This window comes from Anabrus simplex, chromosome 5 (assembly GCF_040414725.1).
Source record: "Anabrus simplex isolate iqAnaSimp1 chromosome 5, ASM4041472v1, whole genome shotgun sequence".
NCBI classification, from domain to species: Eukaryota; Metazoa; Arthropoda; class Insecta; order Orthoptera; family Tettigoniidae; genus Anabrus; species Anabrus simplex.
The window spans coordinates 117,650,387-117,672,177 of NC_090269.1; the positions used below are offsets into that span (position 1 = coordinate 117,650,387).

Below are 21,791 nucleotides of genomic sequence, written 5' to 3' on the forward strand. Positions count from 1 at the left end.
AACAATCATATACATTTTGTGAAATTCATATGAAGTAATGTTCTTTCCTCATGCGTATGTGTCAATTTCAAATGGAGTAATGTACTTTATATAAACTTTGTCAAATTAAGTAATGTGAGAATGAATTTTGAGATTGCGTTGAGAAATGAAATGCCAGGTAATTAAAACCTGTATTGAATGACCTCTTCAAATATATACTGTGTAAAATACAATAAATTCAACATAAAACAATGGTACATTTCAATATAAGTTAAAAGGTAAGAGGCAGTCCTGCAAATTTGTAAAACTTCATATGAAGTACTGTTCTTCACGTGTACATGCCAAGTTCAAATGGGGCACTATTGGCCACTATTTGCTTAAAGTCCAATCACTATGAATTTAGATTGTCTTGTTGAATATACAGATTGAAGATGAATGTGCTGCTGGAGTTATGAAAGCTGTTGTTGTAGGTGGTTCTTTTTCGGTCTATGATACTTGCTAACTATTATCGTGAGATGATTGGGAAGTGTATCGCTTGGCGGCTTGGCGTGTACTATATCGTGAACTTGTGGTATTAGTGTCTGTTGTCGTGAGGGGAATGGAGGGGTGGGGAAGGGGAGTTGCTAACTGTGTAGAGGTGGAGTTAGTTGTGTCTTTCTCCTGCGCTGTAGATTGCGCGTGGTGTTGTTTATTGACTGTTCTCAAATAATAGTTTTTTATAAAAGGGATGATTTTATTAAATAAAATATTGGTTTTTTCTGTAATTTCATTAATATTATAATTAGGGTTGGCATATTGGTCTACTGTTATGTATAGTTCTTCAGTAATATTGAGTAAGGGTCCTTTGGGGTTTGTGCTTAATATTATCATATCATTATCTATATTAGTAAAGTTATGTTTGTAATCAACCATGTGTTGTCCTATTGCCGAAAAATGGTTGTGTTTTATGGCATTGACATGTTCGTTGTATCTGATAGTAAAGTTTCTGCCTGTACGTCCTATGTAGCTTGTTAGGCAGTTATTGCAGCGGATATGGTAAACTCCAGAACGAAGGTATTTGTTGTTATTGTTGATAGTTTTTGTGTTATGTATGATAATGTTGCTGTTATGTGTAGTCCTGTAGGCTATTTCAAGGTTATGTTTTTTGAAAATGTTGGTTAACGAGTATATGTGCGTGTTATTAAATGTAAAGGTTGCGTAGTTTTTCTTTGGTTTGTCTATTTTTGACAATTTAGTTTTGGGTTTTGATTTGAATTTATGAATGATTGAATTGACTGTATCTTTCTTGTATCCATTTTTTCTTGCTATTTCTTGGATTAAATGTATCTCTTCATTAAAATCTGTTTTTGAAAGCGGTATGTTAAAGGCTCTATACACCATACTGTAATATGCTGCTTTTTTATGGGAGCTAGGATGAATGGAATCTGTTGCTATTGTGTTTATAGTATGGGTAGGCTTGCGATAAATTTTGAAAGATAAATGATTATCTTGTCTAGTAATGGTCAAATCGAGATAGTTCAGTTTGCAGTTGTTTTCTGATTCTTTTGTAAACTGTATATGTGGGTCTATGGTGTTTAATGTGTCCAACAAAGTGTTGTCATTGGTTAGTCTATTATCAATGATAGCAAATACGTCATCAACAAAACGGCACCAAAAGAATATTCCGTTTATTGTACTGATTGAGTTGTATTCGAGGTGGTCTAGATATATTTCAGCAATTATACCGGAGGCGGGAGAACCCATTGGTAAGCCTAGTTGTTGATAAATTGTGTCATGGAACTTAAAAAAGTTGTTATTGATGGCAAATTCTAAAATTATTATGAATTCCTCGATTTCTAAATTACTTAGTTTACTGTAAGTTTTGAGGTTGGATGAAATAATATCTATAGTTTTTTTAGTGGGGATATTGGGGTACATATTGGTAATGTCATAAGACGCTAAGGAATGGTAACATTCTAGTTGTAGCTCTTTAGTTTTGTTGCAGAAGTCTACTGAATTGTGTATAGTTTTATTGGCTTGAAATGAATAATGTTTTTTGAGGAATTTTTGGATGAATTGCGATAATTTATATGTAGGACTTGCTCTGTAATTTACTATGGGTCTCATGGGTATGTTGTCCTTATGTATTTTTGGAAGAGCTTTTGCATTCGGTAGTTGGGGGTTCATAACTATGAGATTTTGTGCTTCAGTTTCGGTAAGTAGTAGGTGCGTGTTTTTAAGTAGAGTCTTGAGATTTCTTTGTATTATATTTGTAGGGTCCTTGCGTATGATCCGAAAGGTGTCGTTATTGAAAACTTCTTTTGTTTTTTGAATGTATACATTTTTGTCGATGATTACTGTGGTGTTGCCTTTGTCCGCTTTAGTTACGACCAGATTGTTTTGTTTTATCTTGTTGTTTAGTTTATTTATCTGTGTTATATTAATTTTTTTATTGCGTGAACTATTTTCTTGTAATTTCTTAATATACTGTGGTAGTCTTTTTGCGATGTCGTGTTTTACTTCATCTCGTAGGTCATATGGAATTTTCTGTAATGCAAGTTCAGTTTCCGCGGTGGTAGTTGTGATATTTTGCAAAACTGAGGTATTGCCCCAATTATGTTTCGGACCCTTCCTCAAAATTTCAGTTTCTGTTTCATCGAATACTGTATTCGTGAGATTTTTGATCGAAGGATGGAAATTATGTTCAATGTCAGAATTAGGTTGGGATGAGGTAATCTTATTTATATTAGGAATCATGGGTTCCGTTCTTCGCGTCTGTTTTAAATACTCTAATTTTTTATTAAGGTTGTTTTGTTTTTTTATGGCTAAGTTCTCTATTTTGTCGTTAGTGATACGTTGAAAGTGATCCCAATAACTATATGGCAGCTCTTGGGATACTCTCAAATGTAGTGGATACAATTCATTGTTCAAATATTGTTTTTTACGGTAAAAAAATTTGATTTCCGTTTTTAGCCAGATTTTGTTAGTTTTATTTAATGTGTTACGTGTCTGATTGGTAACTCTGTGTTTATTGTTATACTTCTTAAGAAATTTAGGAGTTAGGTTATTGGCAAGGCATTCTTTTAGAAAGGCGATATTCTTGGTGGTATTCATTAATTTGATTCTAATGCTTCTGTATTTATACGCATTACGTCTTGCCTGGTTGGCATTAATATCTTGATTAATAAATTTCATGATGTTCCGTATTGATATCTATAGTATGTCATTGCTGTGCTTTCTTACGCTGTATCATTACGCTGGATGAGACATGGGCCAAATCGTACGAGCCACAACTGAAACACTAATCGAATGAATGGCACCACTACGGGTCACCACGAAGATAGACAGTTCGTCAGAACTCCAGCAGTGTGAAAGGTATGGATATTCTTGTGTATGACTGATGGTGTTATCCTAATGCATTACGTTACTTCATAGCAGACCCTCAATGCACAGTATTACTGTTCATTTTTGGAACACAATCTGTGACCAGCTTTGGGAAAGAAGTGGTGACAGTATTACTGTTCATTTTTGGAACATAACCTGGGATCAGCTTTGAGAAAGAAGCGGCAACACTTTCTGCTGAACCCACCTATCATTTTTCACGACAACGCTCGGCTACATACAGCGCAAGCTGTGGCTGATTTGTTTGGTCAGTGGGGCTTAGAATTGCTGTGCTATCCACCATACTTCCCGGACTTAAGCTCTTGTGACTTTGACTTGATTCCTAAGGGTCTGGTTCCTCTCTAACACTTCCTGGCATTCACTTCAGAACTGTTCCAGAGATTCGTCAGGCAGTAGACTGCTCCATTCGAACTATCAACATAATAGGTGCTGCTAACGGTCTCCTACGACTTCCACATTGCTGGCAACAGGTTGTACACAATGCTGGTGATTACTCTGAAGGACAGTAAAACTTGGTAACATGTATATATTTTGTATAGTTACTACTGTTAAAGTTCCAACCCTCATACATAGGTTTCAGTTAGTAACGATTGCATTTATATTCCTCTGTACATAACAGTAATGAAAAAAATAAACACTAGCCTAATACCATGCTCTAAGAAAACTAGCTACTTATCAGGTCAACAGCATAAAGGGTAGGAATTTTGATAAAATCAGGGGGTCCTCTGTAGGTCTGAAAATAGACAGCATTGTAAGAAAATGTCTCTTGCATTATTATGACTGTCAGTCTTACCTTATTTCCAAATGTCAGGTATATTTGAATTAGCACACGATTTTCCCTTCTTGCTCACTACAATAGAATTTTTTGTTAGCTGTCTTTCCTTATTACATGTCTTTAGGTTTATGTTAAAATAACTAAGTGGCCAAACACACCATTCAAACCATATGGCATAATAAATATCAGTTGTGTTTATTTCTGTTTGAGAAGGAAGTACAGTGATCTACAAATGGTGTTTTTTCAAATGAATTCATGCTGCATAGATCCATTTGACTATCATATTTGAACATTTTTATTATTTACATTTATCTGCTAATTTCTATTCTTCCTAATGATCAGTTTTTCCAGCTAGATATTTCTGTAGCTCTTTCTCTTACATATTCCATATTCCATTGCATCTACTCTTGTCCTACTTTTATTGATATTTCATAGCTTTCCATAACTCCTTTTCTCTCTCTACAATTCAAAATAACAAGCATTTATCAGTAATTTATGTCTTGTGCAGGCACTAGACATCATCATGAAAGATACATCATTGATTGAACGAGTGCGGACAAATACCAAGAGATTCAGGGAATCAATGATACAAGCAGGATTCAAGATTGCTGGAGAAGATCACCCGATATGCCCTGTGATGCTTGGAGATGCCAAATTAGCCAATATCTTTGCTGATGAAATGCTTGGTAAGTTGTTTCTGGGATGTATTAATATGTCATAACATATTTAAAAATTGCTCTATTCTACCAACTTTTAAAGAAATAGAAAATATAGTGGTAAGGAATAAAACTTATCAGATATTTAGTTTGCCTGTAGTCAAGATTACATTCTAAGTGCTTGGGTGCAGGAAAGCAGTTTGATTTATAGGTATTTTGTGCTTGAAAGCCATTACCATAACCTGGGGTAACTTTGGCTGCATTTCAAGGTTCTTTTAGAAAAAATGAAATTAAATGGCGTATGGGTTTTAAGGCTGGGAGTGTCTGAGGACATGTTCGGCTTGCCAGATGCAGGTCTTTTGATTTGATAAATATAGTGGTAAGGAATAAAACTTATCAGATATTTAGTTTGCCTGTAGTCAAGATTACATTCTAAGTGCTTGGGTGCAGGAAAGCAGTTTGATTTATAGGTATTTTGTGCTTGAAAGCCATTACCATAACCTGGGGTAACTTTGGCTGCATTTCAAGGTTCTTTTAGAAAAAATGAAATTAAATGGCGTATGGGTTTTAAGGCTGGGAGTGTCTGAGGACATGTTCGGCTTGCCAGATGCAGGTCTTTTGATTTGACGCCCGTAGGCGACATGCACATCATGATGAGGAAGAAATTATGATGATGACACATACGCCCAGTCCCCATGCCAGAGAAATTAAGCAATGAGAGTTTAAATTCCCAACCGTACCGGGAATCGAACTTGGGACCCCTGTGACCAAAGGCCACATGCTAACCATTTAGCCATGGAATCAGATGGTTCTTTTAGAAATTCTGATATGAAACTAACAGTGAAACTGAATTTAAATAAAGTGGAAATCTGAACATGTTCTTAATGTGAAAAGCAAAGAGAAATTCATTGCAAATCATTTGCTAATTTAGAGATAAATACATCGTGGTTGAAGTTTCTGCAGATATGGGATAATGGTGAAGTTCTTCTTGTACACAGGTTACTTTGGCCACTTTAACAAGTAGGAAATGGTTAATGGTACAAAAATATTGTGACAAACTATAAGTCTTAAGCGGGTAAGGATGGGTAGATGGGAGTTAAAGGTTCTCAGAGGTTACAATTCAGTATTTGCAGCCTTAAAGGTTACTTAAACTGTGGTGCTACATTAGTCATTCCATTAACAAGGAAGGAAGAAACAAATGTGTTCATAGAATTTTAAAATTTATTTTACATGTTCATATACTTTCATATTTTCATAAAGTCCGGCTCTATGGCTAAATGGTTAGCGTGATGGCATTAGGTCACAGGGGTCCCAGGTTCGATTCCCAGCAGGGTCGGAAATTTTAACCATAATTGGTTAATTTTGCTGGCAGGGGGCTGGGTGTATGTCGTCTTCATCATCATTTCATCCTCATCACGACACGCAGGTCGCCTACGGATGTCAATTCAAAAGACCTGCAGCTGGCAAGCCGAACTTGTCCTCAGACACTCCCAGCACTAAAAGCCATTTTCATAAAATTCACTCATGAGAACATTGAATTATTATGTTACAAGTTAGAGGAGGCCACACTACACCCGGCCTGCAGGGACTGGCATATGCGTAATGATAGAGAATTTATTTCTGAATAAAATTCTATAAAATAATTCCCACCGAGCTCGATAGCTGCAGTCACTTAAGTGTGGCCAGTATCCAGTATTTGGGAGATAGTGGGTTCGAACCCCACTATCAGCAGCCCTGAAAATGGTTTTCCATGGTTTCTCATTTTCACACCAGGCAAATGCTGGGGCTGAACCTTACTTAAGGCCACGGCCATTTCCTTCCCACTCCTAGCCTTTTCCTACCCCATCGTCACCATAAGACCTATCTTTGTTGGTGCGATGTAAAGTAACTTGTAAACTAAATAAAAAAATTCGTCTGAATAAGAAAAATGAAAAACGGTCAAACTCATTGGCTGAATGGTCAGCGCTGAGGCCTTCGGTTCAGAAAGGTCCGAGGTTTGATTCCCGGCTGGGTCGGGGATTGTAATTGCCTCTGATTAATTCTTCTGGCCCAGGGACTGGGCGTTTGTGTTTGTCCCAACACTTTCCTCTTCATATTCACACAACACACTACACTACCAACCACCACAGAAACATGCAATAGTGATTACATCCCTTCTTATAGGGTTGGCATCAGGAAGGACACCCGGCCGTAAAACAGGGCCAAATCCACATGTGCAACACAGTTCGCACTCGCAACCCCACAGGTGTCGGTAAAGTGGCAGAAAGAGAAGAAGAAGAATGAGAAAAATGAAAAACAACAAAAATACAAATTCAAATTATGTTTCTAGTAGAATAAGGAAGATGAAAAGATAATTTTACTCACCAAAAAATGTTGTACTGAACACTTACCACCAGATATATTATGTTGTTGTCCAAAGTTTTAGACCACTGTTGAAGCACTTAGAGGTATGGTTGTATATTTACACTAACAGACAACTAACACTAATAAGAACTATACAAAACAAAAATAGTAATGACTAATGCAACTATTAAAAAGTATTGTGTTGAAATAGGACTGACTTTAAATGTATTTTCTTTATTTAGGGCATTTATGAAGAGCTGCACATTTACTATGCAGGACACTATTGCACTTGATGCACACTGTTCATGGCCTCTTCCTCTGGTTCGGAGAGCTACATACAATGCACCATCTAGTTTTATGCCACACACAGGAATTTTTACGATAATATTTTGTCTGTTCTCGAACCATTTTTTTTTTGTTTTTTTTTTTGTTACTAGTTGCTTTACGTTGCACCGACACAGATAGGTCTTATGGCGACGATGGGACAGGAAAGGGCTAGGAGTGGGAAGGAAGCGGCCGTGGCCTTAATTAAGGTACAGCCCCAGCATTTACCTGGTGTGAAAATGGGAAACCACGGAAAACCATTTTCAGGGCTGCCGACAATGGGATTCGAACCTACTATCTCCCGAATACTGGATACTGGCCGCACTTAAGCGACTGCAGCTATCGAGCTCGGTCTCAAACCATTCAGCACTCAGATTCAATTATACTGGAGTAGAACTGGAGCCTAGTTATTTTCTTTCCATTACAGTTTTCTAAATACAACAAATAAGAATTTAAACCATTCTCGAAATGATAATGAATGCAACTTTTTTTCCCCCTAGAATTTCAAAGTCCTACGTTCATCTAAATAAAAGTGCACCATTATGTCATTTGTATCAATGCTCCCCCATATAATCATTGTAATCCAAGATCACATTAGGTTTTCTCTTGGGTTGATTTCTGTTTCTAGCAGTTGCAGTCACTTCTGTTTCTATTGCAGCATCACATGAACCACCTGATTTTTCAGAGATATTTTCTGCTTAGATCCCACTAGTAAAATCAGCCCCACCTGAAATATTGATTACAAACTAATTTGATGGCTTTTTTTTTCACAGACCCCCTGTGGTGGGGGACGCAGACAAAGAATACACCCACGATATCCCCTGCCTATCATAAGAGGCAACTAAAAGGGTTGATTGAATTAGAACCATGAAACTACTTGTGATTATTACCATCACACGGGGAAAGCCATGGGTCTCCTTTACTTGCAAGGAGTACCACAATGTTAGGTACACAATAGGTTTGTGATTAGTAGCAGCAGAGAGCGGTTCACTGTGGGTTTCCAGTACCTGTGATTAGGACCACTATATGCGGAACATCACGGGCTTACGTTGCCTGTGATTAGTACCAATATGTGAAAAAAAATTTTTTTTGCTAGTGGCTTTACGTCGCACCGACACAGACAGGTCTTATGGCGATGATGGGATAGGAAAGGGCTAGGAGTGGGAAGGAAGCAGCCGTGGCCTTAATTAAGGTACAGCCCCAGCATTTGCCTGGTGTGAAAATGGGAAACCACGGAAAACCATCTTCAGGGCTACCAACAGTGGGATTCGAACCCACTATCTCCTGGATGCAAGCTAACAGCCGTGCACCTCTAACCGCATGACCAACTTGCCCGGTATATGTGAGAAACACCAGGGGTTTGGAGGTTGCCTGTGATTAGTACCAGAGCGACACTGTTGGTCTGCATTGCCTGTGATTTGTACTCACTATGTGAGGAACACCATGGGATAGTATGAGTCCCTGTGATTAGTACACCTATGTGAGGTGCACCATGGTTTTGCGTTACCTAGGAGTGGCACCATTATGTGAGAAACACCATAGGTCTGCGTAACCTGCATGACGTAGAATACTTGAGAGCAGTACCATAATGTTTGGAACACCATGAGTTTACGCTACCTTTGATTAGTACCGCAACTTGAGAAATACCATGGCTCTACTTTACTAGCGATAAGTGCCATTATGAAGGACCTTTGACCTGGATATTGAACCCCTTTAGCCAACAAGCATCATCGATTTAGGATTGTGCTTTGGAAGCAGTCCCTTAGTTAGTAATATTGTTTCTGGGAAGGTGAGGCATTGTGGGTTGGATCCACTGATTGTTTTAAATTCATATTCATCCATTCATTCCTCATAATCACATTTTGAATTCTGGTCAGTGGATGAATTTTGTACTTTTAAACTGTCATTGCATTTCATCTCATTTCGTACCATTAGGGGCCGATGACCTAGTTGTTAGGCCCCTTTAAACAACAAGCATGATCATCGTCATCATCATCAGTTTTTTCACAGCAGCTAGTAGTCCCTTCCTCTTTCTTCATATGGTGCTGGTAATAAGTGTTCCAATTGAATATAAATGTTTAACAAGGGGGAGTGATGTAAAATAATTATCTGCATAAATGTGAAAACCTTTCATAAAATAATTCCCTAGAGACAGAAGTTTTGTTACTACAGCGCATGTCAGTCCATTATTATTATTATTTTTTTTCCAATGGATTTGGCTCCTCAGTACGTAAAAATCCCAACACAATAGTTACTAACTGCATCACTTAACATCCAAATTTTATCCCCCACATGTGATGGTGCTTATTCGGCATATACTGGAGTAGCTGTGTATGGCATTTGGTTTCAACTAAACTTTTGTCTATAGATAGTTGCTGGTGAGGAGCATATTGATGTCTAAATAGTCTATTAGTATGGCCTACAGGAGACTGGAATCGAGCAAAGAGATCATAGTTTGGAGAACCAGTAGGATAAAGCTTACGGTTGTCAAATAAATGATTTTTTTTTTTAAGAAATTGAAAGCTATTCCTTGAATATATTTCACCAAACCAAGAGTTAATGAATTGGTCTACAGTATTACAGGAAGAAATAAGAGTGGGTTTTCTTATCAGTCCCATATTTCATTAAAATAGTGCGTCGCCAATACTGAGATCAGGAATTGGGTGACAGTTCTTTACATGTAAGGAGTTGCTCAGCATAGCCATTGGTCTCTGTGATTATAAGTTTTAACAGACGAAAAGTACTAATGAGAAGAGTTGAAGAACAAACAGACCATCTCATTGGTGAGTACCAAGATGGATTTAGAAAAGGAAGATCATGCACAGAACAAATATTTAACCTGAAGAGCATTCTCAGAATAAGAGCTTTGAGAAGCCAGAACACCATGGTAATATTTGTTGATTTTAACAAAGCATATGATTCAATTGACAGGCAGACTCTATTTAATGTCCTAGAGGAATTTGAAATTGACAGGAAAACAAGAATGTCAATAAAACAAACCCTGACAGAAACTTTCTCAAAAGTCAAATTCTTTGGTGAAATTTCTGAACCATTTGAAATAAAAACAGGAGTCAGATAAGGGGACTGCCTATCAACAATTCTCTTTAACACTGTTCTAGAAAAAATCATTAGAACTTGGGAAAAAGCTTTGGAAGTGAAAGGAATAAGGGGAATACATTTTGCAAGGAAAGGACAGAACTTAAAAATTAAATGTTTGACTTTCGAAGATGATCTTGCCCTCTTGGCTCACAACTGAGAAAATGCCCAAATTATGCTGAGTACTCTACATGAGATCGCTGAGAAAACGGGTCTCAGTCTCATATGAGAAGATGGAATACATGGAATATGGAGATCAAGGGGAGAGACACTTAGAAGTGAAGCATGGGACTGTAAAATGAACTGAGAAATTTAAATATCTAGGAGAATGGATAGAACTTAATGGATTGTATAAAGAGGCAAATGGGCAAGAATTAGAAAACTAGAATTAGCTTGCAGGTTAACCCAGAACAGATACAAGGAAAGAGCAATATCTTACAAGGCAAAACTTAGGTACTACAGCACAGTGGTAAAGCCAGAGGGTCTCTACGTTTCAGAGAGCCTGACAATGAATAAAAAGGGTGAGCTTCAAGAACTCGAAAAAAGGAGAGGAGAATCTTAAGGAGAATTTTAGGGGAGTGGAGGAATAGAAAAAATTATGATCTCTATAAATACACTGAAAAAATCACTGTCACCATCTGAAAGCAAAGGTTAAAATTTTATAGGCATCTAAAAAGAATGGATGAGAAACGGCTAACTAAGAAAATATTCAAGTACATCACTGGACTGAAAGTTGCGACGAAATGAGTCGAAGAGGTAAAAAGAGATGCAATAGAAAGTGGCTTACAATGGATATGATTCACAACAAGATAGTTTTTTATTTATTTGCTATTTTGCTTTACATCGCACCGACACAGATAGGTCTTATGGCAACGATGGGATGGGAAAGGCCTAGGAATGGGAAGGAAGCGGCTGTGGCCTTAATTAAGGTACAGCCCCAGCATTTGCCTGGTGTGAAAATGGGAAACCATGGAAAACCATCTTCAGGGCTGCCAACAGTGGGATTTGAACCCACTATCTCCAGGATGCGCGCACCTAACTGCACGGCCAACTCGCCCGGTAGAAAATAAAGTAGAAGCCGAGTAGACAGCATCGAAGCATTCCAGGAGAAACCACCAAAATGTAGACCCAAATTGGTCATATCTAAGAAAGGAAGGAAGATTAGAAGTGAAAGGATGAATAGGTTCTGGGAGAAGAAAAAGAAGCAGAAGAAGAAGACTTATGTTCAATGCGGTCCATAGGCAGCCAAATTTGGAAACAAGAAGAAGAGGAAAAGTAAAAAATAAACTGAAGTATGATATGAGTGGAGAATCAGATGGATGGGCATGTTTAGGTCCATGAAGTTCCATGATGTAGACAGGAGGCTGAAGAATGTTGTCAGGTTCATTGGGAGAAATTTCCTTTAAATGTTCTCCATATACATTATCATCTTCGACATCACTACTTTCATCTACCACCACATTCACGGTAGCTCCAGTGCCTTTATAAACAAATAAATTTACTTCTTTAGCTGCAGTGAACCAGGGGGAAGTATCTGTTCTAATTTTGTCACTAATCTCTGAACTAAATTCACTCTTGCTATGCGATAACAAATCTTCTGCGTTAACTTGGTGCTGTTCCAAACATTTCATTAATTTATTGTCATCAACACCTGCTGAAAAAATATCGCATGAACCATTCGCAACTCACTGCAAGGATCAATCCCTTACTGACCAGTTAGCAGTATTTCTAAACACAGGAAACTAATTTTGTGGAAGCTAGAACCAGGAGAAGAAAGCTTACAGTTGCCAAAGCAAGGTCAGGCACAGGATAACTTGTAGCCTCTTGTCACAAAAGTATGTACGTAAGTATAGGTTGCCATGAAATTATGTATATCATAGAATTTTATGCTGGATGGTGTAATCGGTGGTGGTAGTTTCGAACTGGATTTTTAAAGGCCGACCTGATCGGCTTTATCAATTTAAAGGGCTGGTGCTCGCACTACTGCATGGCTCCAAAAGGGTAAAAATGATTCACGAGAGCCCTATTTAATATTCACTAAAGATTTGGAGAGTGCATTGCTAAAAAGCCAAGATTTAATACAGGATGCAAAATAGTCGTTGTTGCTGAAGAATAACCATTTGTTTTGCAAAAATACAGACTGCTACTACTACTACTAATTCATCTGTCGGCCTAATCCAGGGAGCTCCTGGGATTTTTACCTGAACCTGAGGATTGGTTCGAGGTGCACTCAGCCTAAGTTATTACAATTGAGGAGCTATCTGACTGAGATGGTGACCATGGTCTAGAAAAGCAAGAATAATGACCAAGAGGATTTGTCACACTGACCATGCGTCACCTTATTCTTACTGATGAGGAAATTAAACTATTAATAGGAAAGAGTTTTACAGTACAGAAGTTCACACAAGTCCAGCCACTCATTCATGTAGCGAGAAATGGGCAGTGGCATGATGTATGACATTACCTGTAGGAGTGAAGTACAGTAGGGACCGCATGTGTTCAGGACTGCTATGGTAGCTGCCAAGGGCTTACACTAACTCTGAAAAATTATGGCTAATGGTTCCGGTGATGCTACTATGTAGGCATAGCTGGCCAATGGTAGATATGATCATGCTTTCAAAATAGTAACAAGACTTGGAGCAAAGAATTCAAGACAAAGACAAAGTGACAGATTGTTACCTGAAGATACACCAACTGTGAAAACTTAAACAAGACCCTTTAGCAAGAATGGAACTTTGAATGTTCTGACATTGACAAGAAAAACTGAAGAGCTGATGGATGAATGGAATAGAGGAAAATTCTTGTCATGGAAATGAGTGAAACAAAGTGGAAGTAAACTGGAATTAGAAATCTCCAACTAGACTACATACCATACTGGTTTGAAAATATTTTAGAAAAAAAAAAAAAAAAGAAGAAAATAACAAAGTGGGATTTATACTCCAGTAAGACACAAATGTTGATAGTCAGATTGAGTTTGTCAGAGGAAGAATAATGAAATAATAAAATGGAATGGAAATAAACGTTGTATGGTCCAACTTTATGCTCCACAACTGGGATACACAAGAAGAAAGATGAATTCATGAATAACATGGAAGGGCATATGGATTTGAAAAGCTTATAGTAACAGGAGATTTTAATGCCCATATGCAATCCTAGGAGTATAGTGAATGAGCATTGTGATCTCAGGAAGGAAATCTTATCCAGGATCGGGCAAGCCAAAACTTTGTCAACAGTATGAGGACCCTATTCACCAGTAAAGATCTCAACCTTCAGTTCAGAGTTCGGATGTTGTGATGCTATGTTTTCTCTGCCTTTGTGTATGGTTTTGAAGGCTGGATGCTCAACCCTTTGCTGGAGAGGCAGATTGAAGCTTTCAAGAGGTACTTGTACAAAAGAATGCTTTAAATATCCCGGGTAGGAAGGAAGGCCAATGAGGAAGTCCTCAACTTGTTAAAAAGAGCTTCTAACAACCACTGAGGAGCAGAAACTCAGGTACCTTGGGCACGTCATGAGAGGTGAACGATAACTTCTGCAGCTCGTCAAGGGGAAAATTGAAGGATAGTGATCTGTGGGGAGATGGAGAAATTCCTGGCTTAAAGACTTACACCGCTAGTATGAACAAACTTCTATTGAAATGTTTCGAGCTGCTGTTTCGTGAATTGTTATGATCAATTGGATCACCAACCTTTGTAATAAGAAGAAGAAGAAAAAAAAATTGATCCACAGAAGAGGGATATGAATCTATATTGAATCTACATTAGGTCCTCGTGACATATATTAGGTCCTCATGGCATATATTAGGTTCTCATGGGATAGGTGACAGAAATTCAGATGGTGAACATCTTTTTGGATTCTGTATAGGATGTAACCTTGTTGTAGGTAACACTTAGTTGAGAAGTGATTTTTTGCCAGATATAGTTGGAATGGTAAAAATGAAACAGTGATTGAACTACATATTAACAGATCAAGAATTATGGAAGATCATCTATATATATAAAGTAACTTGTCCTGACTGATTCATCATCGCCAAGCCAAAACTACTGGACATATAGAAATGAAATTTTGGGGATACATTCATATTAACATGTAGGTGCTCGCTAAGAGAGGATTTTTGGATATTCCGTCGCTAAGGGGGTGAAAATGGGGGGTGAAATTTTAAAATGAGTGTATCTATATCTCAAAACTTTAAAAGCTTACAGATGTAAAAATTGGCATTTAGAATCTTATTTAAAAATAAGGAAATACTTTTTTTTTTGTTTTCAGAAAATCCCAATAGGAGGAGTGAAAAAGGGTGAAACAGGGGTTGAATGCCTTTAATCAGGATACCGGTACTGATATCTCAGAAACTGAACATATTACAGACCTGAAAATTTGTACTTTTGATCTCTTTTAAAAATAAAGAAACACGTATTTTTTTGTTTTCGGAAAATCCAATTCATGGGAGGGTGAAAAGGGGGGTGAATTTTTAAAATGAGTGTATCTATATCTCAAAATTTTGAAAGTTTACAGATGTAAAAATTGGTATTTAATATCTTCATTAAAAATAAAGAAACATGTATTTTTTGTTTTCGGAAAATCCCAATAGGAGGGATGAAAAGGTGTGAAAAACGGGTTGAATGCCTTTAATGAGGATACATATATCTCAGAAACTGAAGATATTACAGACCTGAAAATTGGTGTTTGGGATCTCCTTTAAAAATAAAGAAATATGTATTTTTTTGTTTTTGGAAAATCCAATTAATGGGGGTGAAAAGGGGGTGAATTTTTAAAATGTCTGTATCTGTATCTCAAAACTTTAAAAGTCTGCACATGTAAAAATTGATATTTAGAATTTCCTTTTAAAATAAAGGAACACGTATTTTTTTGTGTTCTGTAAATCCCAATAGGAGGGGTGTAAAAGGGTGAATAATGGGTTGAATGCCTTTAATGAGGATACATATATCTCAGAAACTGAAGATATTACAGAACTGAAAATTTGTATATGGGATCTTCTTTAAAAATAAAGAAACACGTGTTTTTTTTTTTTTTTTGGAAAATCTAATTAATGGCGGTTAAACAGGAGTGACAAATTGGGGTGAATTTTTTGAAAGATTATATCTACAGAATACCTGAGAACCGTAAAATGTTACAGACGTAAAAAGTGGTATTTGGAATCTCCTGTAAATGTAAAGAAACATAGGTGATTTGTTTTTGGAAACTCCACTTAAGGAGAACTAAAAAGGGGGTGAAATTTTAAAATGAGAATTTGTACAGTATATCTCAAAAAACTTAACATGTTACAGAAGTGAAAAATGGTATTTTTTTAATCTCTATTAAAAATCAAGAAACGTGTATTTTTAGTTTTCCGAAATACCACTTGGGTGGAAAGGGGGGTGGGGGTAAAAGTGTCTGAAAATGGTGTTGAATTATTTTATTTAGGCTACTGATATCTCAAGAATGAAGATGTTACAGACGTGAAATTTAGTATTTGGAATCTGCTTTAAAAGTAAAGAAATACGTATTCTCAGAAAATCCAATGAAGTGGGGGGGGAGGTGAAAGAATTGAAAAATTAATTGACTTAATTGTATGAGAATACTTTCATCTAATAAAAACTAAAGTTGTTACAGATGTGAAAATTGGTATTTGTATCTCCTTTAAAAACAAAGAAAAACGCGTTTTGGGGCGGAAATCATCTTGGGGGCGGGAGTAAAATGGAGTTGAATTCCTTTCATGAGGACACAGAAATCAAAAACTGAAGTAAGTTAGAGTCATGATAATTGGTATTTAGAAGATCCTTTACTATTAAAGAAACAAGTTTTTTGCCGGTAAATGCACTTGGGCGGGGGAGGGGGGGGGAGGAGTGTGAAAAGGAGTGAAATAAAGTGAATTAATTTTATGGGGATACTTGTATCCCAAAGCTGAAGGTAATAGACGTGAACATTGGTGTTTGGAATCTCCTTTAAACATAAATAAACATGCCTTCTTTTAATTTTTTTGTGTGTCGGGGGGGGGGGGGGGTAAATAAACTTGACTGCGGTGGGGTGTAAATGGAGGTGAGTCCAGTTGATTTTACTGTTCATAATGTACTTATAAGGAGCCTCCGTTGCTCAGGTGGCAGCGCGCCGGCCTCTCACAGCTCGGTTCCATGGTTCAAATCCCGGTTACTCCACGTGACATTCGTGCTGGACAAAACGGAGGCGAGACAGATTTTTCGGATACTCCGGTTTTTCCTGTCATCATTCATTCCAGCACACTGTCCAATATCATTTCATTTCATTTTTCATTCATTATCCATTGCCCCAGAGGAGTGCGACAGGCTTCGGCAGCTGGCACAATTCTAATTGTCGCCGCTAGATGAGGGCTTTATTCATTCCATTCCTGACCCTGTCAAATGACTGGAAACAGGCTGTAGATTTTCGATGTACTTATTCTGATCATAAACCGATCATTTTTAATCTTTCCTGGGTTCGTTTTCAAGAGCCATCTTTTTCTTCGGAGAACGTTCTTAGATTACAGTAGATTCTCCTGGCATATAAATAAAAATTTAAACAACTTTGAAATAAACGATAGGAATGAGATTGACCGTCAAATTGTTCACCTCTATAATAAGGTCAATAATACACGGAAGTATGTCATTCGTATCGCCAGAAATCCCGCACACTTGCCTACGCGCGACAATGGTGCTGGTCACAATGTTAACAATGACAATGGCAGCAGATGTAATTTACCGCCAAGTAGCGGTCTTGCATCTTGCTATGGGGTCCAGAACATCTATAATAATAATAATAATAATAATAATAATAATAATAATAATAATAATAATAATAATAATAATAATAATCATAATAATAATGATCTGGACCGTTGCCAAATGTGCGGACCACGCTGGAAACGGGTCCTGGACAGGTAATGACTAAGAATGCAGTCCGGCCGCGGGTTCAGTACCGCCAAGGCACCCAAGACGAAACCACGCCGGATCTCTTCAAGGATTTGATCCATATTAAAAATGCTTATAGGAAAAGATGGCAAAGATTTAGGGACCCAACTGACCGGGTGGAATACCTGGACCTAGCCCGGGAAGTACAAAATCGATTCCTGGAAAGAAAGATTGAAAAATGGGAGGAAACTTGCCGTAATCTATTAGAAAATGGGTCAGATCGCGAAATTTGGCGGATTCTCTCAGAAAACCAGTTGGATCACGAATTTCGGCTGATTATATATAAAACAATAAGCATTCAATTATAAATTTCAGTATAATACCGTAGCGAAGCACGGGTAGTCCATAACAAAAAATACAAAAAATTAAATGTTAGCAATTCTACTAACCAAGAGTGAGAGAAGATCTCAGAGAACACATTCTCAGGTCATTACCAAGAAAATAACAGGTCTGCAAATGAAGATGGTGAGGATAACTGAGTAAGAAAGAAAACCTTGATGGAATGATGTCAAAACTACTGTCAGATATATAAACTGGGCAAGAATAACTCTGGACAGAGCAAGGACAGGAGATCTGAGTGAAATAACAGAGAAGTTTTCAGTTTATAGAGATTTCAAGTCTTCTGGGAGAAAATACAGTGTAGTATTCAGGCTTTTCCGATTAAAGAAAACTTTTTCAGATCATTCTAAATCTTCAGCAATTTCAGTACTGATGTGAAGGGACAGTTCACATTTTTCTGATTTCTTAATAGCTGATGAATGAAAATATAAGTTGCCCTCAAGGAAAATATTTGCTCATAAATGTTCAGTGTCCTCAAGTAAAGGACTATGTAGATGGAGGAAATACATTAAAAAATTAGAATTCCTAAATAACTTTCATACCATACTTGAATTTTTGGTCTATATTTTTTACCAAGAAAAGTGAGAGAATTAAGTGAATGTAACCTTGTAAGTTTTCTCACTCTGTTAAAACACAAAATTTATTTTTTTAAAACTGGTTTCCCATTTACACACCAGCCAAATGCTGCGGCTGTACCTTAATTAAGGCCCCGGCCGCTTCCTTCCCACTCCTACCCTTTCCTGTTCCATCGTTGCCATAAAACCTATCTGTGTCAGTGCGACGAAAAGCAACTTGTAAAAAAAAAAAAAAAAAAAAAAAAAAAAAAAAAAAAAAAAAAAAAAAAAAAAAAAAAAAAATTTAAAATATTAACTTGTAGAAAAGAATGGCTGGTTGCCTAGTTGTACTTCCTCTTAGAACAATAATCACCACCACCATCATCTTAATAAATTAAGAAAACATTACATTATGAAAACCTGTTAATACCGTATTTTCACACACAAAGGCACACCTGTAGTATATTCAAATAAATCCCTTCATATCCCAAGTATTCTTCTTCTTCTTCTTCTTCTTCTTCTTCTTCTTCTTCTTCTTCTTCCTGGCCTTTTCCCAACTACTGTACTTAGGATCAGCACTAAATGTGGATTAAGCCTAGTTTTAAGGCCAGATGGCTTTCCTGATACCAACCCCATACTACTGTGTGTTTCTCTGGTAGTTTGTAGTGTGTTGTGTTGAATGAAAATGAACACAAATACCCAGTCCCTGATTTACAGGAATTACCAGACGAAGTTTAAATCCCTGGCCCAACTGGGAATTGAACCCAGTTCACTATGAATCAAAGCCCCCTACACACCGAAAGTTAATGTTAACAATTTGGATGTCTTGTTGCAGGTAGAGGAATATATGTAATTGGATTCAGCTATCCTGTGGTTCCAAAAAATCAAGCGCGTATTCGAGTACAGATATCAGCAGCACATACCAATGAAGAGATTGATCGAGCAGTTGCTGCATTTGTTGAGATTGGTAAAAAATTGAGTGTTATCTCATAGGAAAAAAAAAAAAGACCTTCTCAGGGTTTGGTACAGTGTGTTAAAATATCACAACATACAGAGTTCAACACTAACAATATTATATTTTTTGACACTTGAAGTTCCAGTCAAGGTGAATGTATATCTAATCCTCAGAACCTGCCATTATATTCTTGGGATCAGATTATCCTTACATCAGACTTTCTATAATTCAGTTTTAACCTACCTATTAAAATGCCTTATTTTTGAAAAATGTGAGAAAGGAGTCATTTTAATAGGTAAGAGAATTTTTTTTAACGGATTTATAATTACTCATAACTGTGGAATAACCTATTGTACATATTTTAAAGTATACTGACTATATATTTTTTATATTTTATTATTACATTCTTTTGTTACATACCACATATGTTTTAATACTGTTTACATCTCCATGCATTCTCAGGTAATAAAATATTGAATATCTCATACGTGTGATTTATTTATATATCTATTTTATAGTGATGGGCAGTCTGAGACTAGGTCTCGAGATTTCTCGGGATTTCTCGAGACTAGCGCAGGCACTATTTCTCGCGAGAAATTTCGAGAGATCTCGAGAGCGTTGTCCCCGCATTGTGCGGCGAGCAGAGTGTCGTAGGCCTACTGTACAGGTAGTTGGAGCTGAATGTTGTTTGTGCCGAGTATGCCTTCTCCATTTCGTAAATACGTGTCAACAAGCGACTATGACGTTCATTTTTACCGAGTTCTATTTTGACGCAGTATAGCATAATTATAAAGGATACACATTCTGGCATTGTACGCAGTGGTAAGTACACGAATGAATAGGCTAAGTACAGAAACTGACGGCTACTGTAGGTACACCTACCTGGATACTAGAGGCGTGCATTATTCGAACTCGAGACGAGGCAAGATGCGCCTTGCTTCGTATGCAACCACCATTACGCATGAATGGAATGTGTAATCTAAAGTGCTTCAGTTTGTTCCAATTCTTTCGACAGATAGGTGTACATCGATATCAGACTCCACATTCAATAACATACGACCACTGCTTGTGTTTACCGATATTTTGGTGACGAAGAAAATAATTCCTTACAATGTTATAGAGTATTCTCTTCATAATTAGGTACTTTGATATATGACGGTACACTGTGAAATTGTCTATAGTTGTACGCGACAACTTGAAGACGATGTCCGAAACGCAACGGGGATGTCGGTTATTTTGAAGAGATGCCACATAGAACAGCCCACCGTTTATTCAAAAGAAGTAAAATGCCGGTACATCGGCAGAAATACTTCTGGGATAATCCGACACTTAAAAACACATAATATAAATGAAGATGGATAGTCACAGAACACCTCCGGCCTGGTCTGAATCACAAGAAGCTTCCCTGACAACAACGATTGTGAGGCATCCAGGCAGGTTTACATCCTAATAACAGTTATTAACAAATTATACGGGTTATTCACCTAAGAAGTCCACCTAAAATAACTCGAGAACAGTTTAAGATACTGGCATTCTGTCTTCACTTTCGTAAATGGTATTAAGGAGCTCATAGTTCAACATGCAGTGCTTTCCTAGGCTTTTGACAAAATTTATCGTCACACACGTTTCCATAAGAGAACTGCTGATGATAACTAACAAGCTTACACTCGTAGTTACTGGGACGTCGCACAGCTCGCAGCACACGAGAATCGGTCTCGAGAGCGTTGCCATCACCTCTGCTGAAAGAATTGAAGCAAAGTCGGGCATTTTAGATTACACGTTCCACTCATGTGTAATGGGGGTTGCATATGTAGCAAAATACATCTTCCCCGTCTCAGGTTCGAATAATGCACGCCTCTAGTATACAAGTAGGTGTACATTCTATCTACAGTTATTCACAAATTATGCATTGTTATTCAGCTAAGATGCCCACCCCAAATAAGTCGTGAACAGTTTAAGATACTGACATTCTGTTTTCACTTTCGTTAATGATATTAAGGGGTTCATAGTTGAACAAGCAGTACTTTTCCAGGCTTTTGACAAAATGTATTAGCTCACACGTTTTCATATGAGAACGTTATTTCACGCAATAACTGCCAATGATACACTATCCAGTTTACAGTCGTAGTTACTGGTACGTCGCACAGCTTGCACTACAGGAGGATCGGTCTCGAGATTCTCGCGTGAGTCTCAAGATAGCGACGTCAGTCTCGAGAGTCTCGAGCGAGAGCATTGCCCATCACTACTATTTTACTCCTGCATTGGAGCACTTTAATCATATGTGTGACATTTTAATGTGAAACCCCCTGTAAGAGTACAGACAAATCTTTCACTCTTTCTCTGATTAAGACTTTCAATACCAGTACCTGAAACACCAGACATCATTACAGTTTTGGTTCAGATAATCAAACAAAAAATAAAAACAGTTGAAATTGATAACAATTCTGTAGATATACTAAAGGTAATGGGGAT

The 21,791-nt window shown here is 37.4% G+C and overlaps 1 protein-coding gene across 2 annotated transcripts in view; it reads left to right on the forward strand.

Annotated features, from left to right (window-relative positions):
* Positions 1 to 19,806, forward strand: part of Gcat (Glycine C-acetyltransferase) — a 58,445-nt gene extending 38,639 nt beyond the window's left edge. For both annotated transcript variants that reach the window (XM_067148312.2, XM_068227742.1), the window contains 2 exons: positions 4,644 to 4,821; positions 19,200 to 19,806. In XM_067148312.2, the coding sequence (XP_067004413.1) occupies positions 4,644 to 4,821; positions 19,200 to 19,357 (336 nt within the window). In that variant the 3' untranslated portion in view covers positions 19,358 to 19,806. The remainder of the gene's footprint in view (positions 1 to 4,643; positions 4,822 to 19,199) is intronic.
* Positions 19,807 to 21,791: the final 1,985 nt, after the last annotated feature.